This window comes from Crocodylus porosus, unplaced genomic scaffold, assembly GCF_001723895.1.
Source record: "Crocodylus porosus isolate Cpor-Errol unplaced genomic scaffold, CroPor_comp1, whole genome shotgun sequence".
Classification (NCBI taxonomy): domain Eukaryota; kingdom Metazoa; phylum Chordata; order Crocodylia; family Crocodylidae; genus Crocodylus; species Crocodylus porosus.
Window position 1 is genome coordinate 22,362,390 of NW_017728916.1, and position 6,000 is coordinate 22,368,389.

The 6,000-nt window shown below is 42.1% G+C and overlaps 1 protein-coding gene across 3 annotated transcripts in view; it reads right to left on the minus strand.

The window, feature by feature from the left end:
* The window catches only part of APOOL (apolipoprotein O like), a 41,473-nt gene that overhangs the window by 19,571 nt on the left and 15,902 nt on the right, over positions 1–6,000 (minus strand). For all 3 annotated transcript variants that reach the window (XM_019536480.1, XM_019536481.1, XM_019536482.1), the window contains exon 2: positions 3,653–3,757. In XM_019536480.1, the coding sequence (XP_019392025.1) occupies positions 3,653–3,757 (105 nt within the window). The remainder of the gene's footprint in view (positions 1–3,652; positions 3,758–6,000) is intronic.

A 6,000-nucleotide genomic window follows, 5' to 3' on the forward strand; every position in this document is an offset into this window, starting at 1 on the left:
CAGGAGGCGGCTGACCCCAGGATCCCAGAGTGAACCTAATCTAGCTCCACCTTGCCCCTCAGACACTACACTATGGCCCTCCAGGCCCTATTAGTACCTTTGGACACCAGTTGCCTTATGAGCTATTCATGGCCTCCTTCTGCCCCTGTAGCCACACCCATGCCTCACAGCTGTGACTAAGTTGTCTACTGGGTGCTGTCAAGGCTCTTTACACTTCAGTCACCATGGCAGGCCCTGGAAAGGCTCTCTCTTTTCCCTGGGCCTCTGGCCCTAGCCCTTCCCCAGGCTTTGGCGTGCCCTGGCCTCAGCCTTCTACTCTCTCGGCCGCTGACCCCAACACAGCTACTGTAACTCTATGCTAGGCCTCAATCCCCTGGGTCCCTGAACCCAGGCCAAGCTGTTCCCATTGGGCTTGGCTCTCCCAGCCTCAGCTTGCACCAGCCTACATCACTCTGGGCCCCTGACTCCAGGCCTGACCCTAGCCTTAGCTCTCCCAGCCTTGGCTTAATGCATCACACCAGCTTCAGCCCTCTGGGTCCCTGACTCTAGGCAAGGCTTGCTGATATCGAGTACCCCACCAGGCATCCCTCTATGGCCTCCACACCTCTCCCATAGCCACAACCTGGTCCTACAGTTTTCCTAGTCAGAACATAAATGCACGCAAAATGGCTGTACAACAAAAATTCTCCCCACACTGGGTAATTACTTCCCTGATGTGTCTAAGTTCTTTCCTTGCAGCTTTCTGGAAAAGCTTGGGTGCCAGTCAGTCCATCTTTTACAATCATCTTGCTCAAGACCTCCTCTCCCTGCAGACTGCAGGGCCATTATGACTTCCTAGTCTCAGGCATTAGCCTTATTGCCTCCAGAGCCCCACCCTTTCCTGTCAAATGGCTCTCCAGCCACCCTGCTTTCTGCTGTGGCCTGATGGCCAGCCTGCCCTTCCCTGCTGTGGCTTAGCCCAGCTGCTTGCAATTTTTTGCTTCTGGACTGCCTAGATGTCTGCTCCCCTTCACTGCTTACTGCAGTGACTATCTTGGGATAGTCACTCTTGAAGTGGTAGCTTCTATCCCTGCTGTCACTGGCCTGTTTGCTTCCTAGCAGCTAGCTTTTGCTCAGCTGCCAGTCCCATCCAGCAAGCTTGGCCTGACACTATCCTTAAAGTTACAGGAGCCTCTGGCTCCCTGTTACAGGTGAAGAGGCCAACTTGCAGGGAAACTCTTCTTGATATGCTTCTTGCAAACAGGGAGGAATGGTAGAGAATGTCAAAGTGGAATGCAACGTGGATGTCACTGACCATGAAATGACTGCATTCAAGATCTTAAGAAAAGGGAGAAGGGAGAGTAGCAGTATAAAGACATTAGACTTTAGAGAATAGGTGGGAAGGATTTCCAGGGAGACAAGTCCAAGAGAGAAAGGAGTCCAGGAGTAAGCTATCATGATTCAAAGAAACGGTAAAAAGTACAGCAGACTAGCTTGGCTAAACAGTGAACTCTTCAATGAACTGAACATCAAAAAGGAATCCTACAAAAAGTGGAAACTTGGCCATATTACTAGGGCATAGTACAGAAGTATCATGTGGGTATTCAGACAGAAAATCAGGCAGGTCCAAAGCATAATTTGCAACTAACAAGGAACATTAAAGAGGTTCTACAACCAAGTCAGAAGTAAAAATGTGACCAAAGAAAGTGTACGTCCTTTACTGAATGCAGAAGGCGATATAGTAATGGATGAGAAGGCTAAGGTAATGTTCTTTTTATTTGGTCTTTATGCATAATGTCAACTATTAGTTGATACGTGCAGTTTGCAGCAGATAGGTAAGGAGATAAGCAGACTGAAGTAGTGGAAGAATAGGTTAAGAATTTCCATGGGAAGCTAGATGCTTTCAAGTCAGCTGGGCTGGATGGGACACATCCAAAAGTACTGAACAAATTGGTTGAGATAATTTCAAAACTATCTGTTTATTATCTTTAAGCTCTCATAGAAGTTAGGAGAGCTCCCAAATGACTAGAAAAGGACAAAAATTGTACCAAACTTTAAGAAAGGGAAGGAATACCTGAAGAATTAGGGACTAGTCAATCTGCCTTCAGTATCTGGAAAGGTCATAGAGCAAATTTTCAAGGAATGTATTTCTCAGCCCCTGGAGGAGAAAAAATGTGATCAGGAAAAACCTACATGGATTCAAGAGCAAGTCTGGCCCTAGCCCTTCCCAGGCTTTGGCCTGCCCTGGCCTCAGCCTTCTACTCTCTGGGCCGCTGACCCCAACACAGCTACTGTAACTCTATGCTAGGCCTCAACCCCCTGGGTCCCTGAACCCAGGCCAAGCAGTTCCTTCCATGATAAACTGATGGGTTCTGGATAGTGGGGATGGGAATAGTTGATGTGATACCTTGGTTTTGTCAAGATTTTTTACACTGTCTGCCATGACATTCTTATTAGAGAGCTAAAGAAACATAGACTGAATGAAGGTACTCTAAAGTGGATATATAACTTGTTGGACCATCATGCTCAATCAGCAGTTATCAGTGGATTAACACCTAGTTGGGAAGAGGTATTGAGTGGGGTTCCCCAGAGGTTTATCCTGTGTTCAATATGGTTTAATACTTTCATTAATGATTTGAAGTTTGGGATTGAGTATACAGTTGGAAAACTTTCAGAGGACACCAGTTGGGTTGAGTTGCAGACTCTCTGGAGGGTAGGGTTAAGATTTAGAATGACCCTGATGAACTGGAGAAATGATCTGAAGTCAAATGAATAAAATTCAGTAAGGACAAGTGCAAAGTCCTGCTCCTCAGGTGAACAATTGCATATACAAATACAGACTGAGGAATGACTGGCTAGGCAGTGGTACTGCAAAAAAAGATCTGGGGATTACAGAGAACTATCAACTGATATGAGCTAACTGTGCTCTTGTTGCAAAAGGCCAATAGTATACTGAGCTACAATACCAGAAGCATCTCTTCCAAATCAAGGGAAGTATTTCTTCCACTCTATTCAGGACTGGTGAGGCATTGTGTGGAATAATGGGTCTAGTTTTGGGCCCCTCATTTCATGAAAGATGGGGACAAATTGGAAAAAGTCCAGTGAATAGCAGCAAGAATGATTAGAGGTCTGGGAAAAATGACCTATAAGTCAATTTCGGAAGAGCTGAGATTATTTAGTCTGGAGAACAGAAGACTAAGGGGGAATTTGATAACAGCATTCAAATGTCTCAAGGAAGATTATAAAGAGGATGAAGATGCACTTTTATCTGTGGCTATGACTAGGAGCAATGGCCTCAAGCTGTAGCAGAATAAAATTTAGATTAGACTTTCAGAGAACCTTTCTGACTCTTGGGTGGTCAAACATTAGAAAAGGCTTCCTAGAAAAGTTGTGAAATGCCCATTGTTGGAAATTTTCAAGAGCAGGTTGGACACACTTGGCTGCGATGGTTAAGTTAGGAATGATCCTGCCTTGAACAGGGGTCTGGACTAGATAACCTTGTTATCTAGAAAACCTAGAAAATGCTTCCAGGCCTACTTTTCTATAGTTCTGTATCACCCTTAATTAATTTTGTTTGCTGTGTAACATCATTCAAAGGGAAGCCTTGGTAGTTTTCGAATACTTCTAGTTATTGTTTGGAAAAAAAAAAAAGCAGCAGCAACAAGAATCTCACCTGATTTGGCTTTATTGGGTGGGTTTTTGAATCTTCTTCTGTTGCAGCATACACACTAATAGATGTACATGCCAGAGCACAAGGGACAGCTACCAGCTTGGCCATCTGGGACAGAGGAAGATAAAAAAAAGTAGCTTTAAGTGTTATTTCAGAAATCATATTTTCTCCTCTTCATTAACATCCAGTTGTAATTTCAGAAACACGGTTGTGTGTCTGATCAATCTGACATGCTGCATCTGTTATTTGATTATTTAATTTAAATTGGTTTAAAAATGTACCTTTAAAAATCCTCTTTTGTAATATAAAACATTTTAGAAGAAACAACAGAAGTTTTTTTTAAAAAAATACTCAGGTATTCAGAGAGGTCCACAACCTGAAAAGTACAATCTAGTATACAAGTACAGCCCAACTACTTTTTAAAGCAATGTTTTATCATTCAGAATTAATTCTGAAAGTACTCTAAAAGTACACTAGTATATCAGCTAATTCAGTCTCAGAGAGCAGCAAAAGTTTCTCACTGTTACTATCATTGCCAGTACCACAATACTGTGGCTGGACATTTCTGTCTGCACTCATTTTAGTAAATACAATGAAATCTTGACTGAACAATACTGTCGTACATTGCTTATGAAGTATTATTACATATATTGCCCAGTCACAGACTTCAATCTCACTGTGCTAAGTCCTGTATAAACACAATTTGAGACAACAGGTCCTAGTCGGAGGGTGTGTATTCCTCACAACTACTATGCCCCCTATTTTAAGGATAACTGGTAGAATTCGACAACATTTATGCTATTTCTCAGATCTTTTGAAATTCTGTGGTAAAACTCAAAATTACCATATCCAGTAAAATTCCTGTTATCTGACATGAGTGGGGAATGCTGGGTGCCAGTTATGTAAAAATTCCAGTTATCTGAGGCAGACAACGCAGAGCAGAGGGGGAGGAGGTGGTGACAGCCACACACAGAGCAGCAGCAGTGCAAGGTGGTGGGTGGCAGCGGCAGTGGTCAACGTGTGCAAACTTGCATCCGGCCAGAAATTCTGGTTAATAGAGTATTCTGGCTTGTAGAATGCTAGATAATAGGGATTTTACTGTATATTCAAAAAAAACTTATCTAAAGCATAAGCTGTGTTTTCTTTTCTAGGTTCTACACCAGAATGACCCTCATTATTTGCTATATGACCATGGGCATTTCCTATGTGATCACCAGGTCAAAGATAGACCTGTTAGGCCTGGTTTTAGGAAGCGCTGAGCACCCACAACTCCAATCTAAGTCAGTGGGAATAACAAGTGGTCAGCAGCTCAGGCCTGAGGTATCTCAGGGTCTGAACAAATTATCAGAACACAGTGAATATGCAGGGGTACGGATTTTCTGTGAAGCATCAATAAAGTACTATACTAGAGATAAATGATGTACACAGGCATATCTTAGGGCCATTCAACTGATTCTTGCTGTTCTTCAGTTGACATTTCATTTGATTTCAGGAGACTGTCATATTGTACCTGACTCTGTCCATATATACATTTTTTTGGAACCCCCCCCCAGCAGATTTAAAAGAGAAAAGAATCAAACCATGACTCTGGAACTCTTAAAACGTTCAACATTTTTTAACACTAAAAATATAGTGTATTTTTCCTGACCTCATAATCTGAAACCAATACAAAAATATCAAACCTGGAAAATGTCAGCCCAAATGGTTTAAGTTTGATACAGTTATATGCAAACAGAAAAGGGACTTCTAACAGGAAACATTAAAATAAACTTAAGTATAAGACCCCCAACAAACTTTTTAGATAAATTTGTATAACTAACAGCTCCCTAAGACAGAAGTCTCAATATACAGAACCATATGTCAGTAAATAAGCAAACAACAGGTATAGTATGAATTTAAAGACTGTAAACTGGGCTTGTGGTTACATCTGTAGACTAAGAGTCTGTTTTATTATAATCTGGAGTAACTGAAAGATACCCTCTCAGTTTACATGTAAAATAAAGTTTGTTTCTGTAAGTGCCAGATTTACTAATTCTACCAAGATCCAAAAAGCTATGTTGGTTCATTCAAAAAATTTCCAGATATTCTTCAGATAAAACATAAATAAAAAACCTGAAGTTGTGTTAAATCTGCTAGACTAAAGGCGCGTCTACAGGAAACACGTTAATGTGCATTACCCTAATTTAATGCACATTATGGGCACATGTCCACACGTGTGCCCTTAACGTGCATTAAAATGGTGAAATTAGGCTAATCATGCCTACATTTGCTACCTGCATGTGTACAGCTTCAGCATGTATGGGGCCAGGAATGCAGCTTGGTAGCTTGGAGAGCAGCACCTGGCTGGTAAG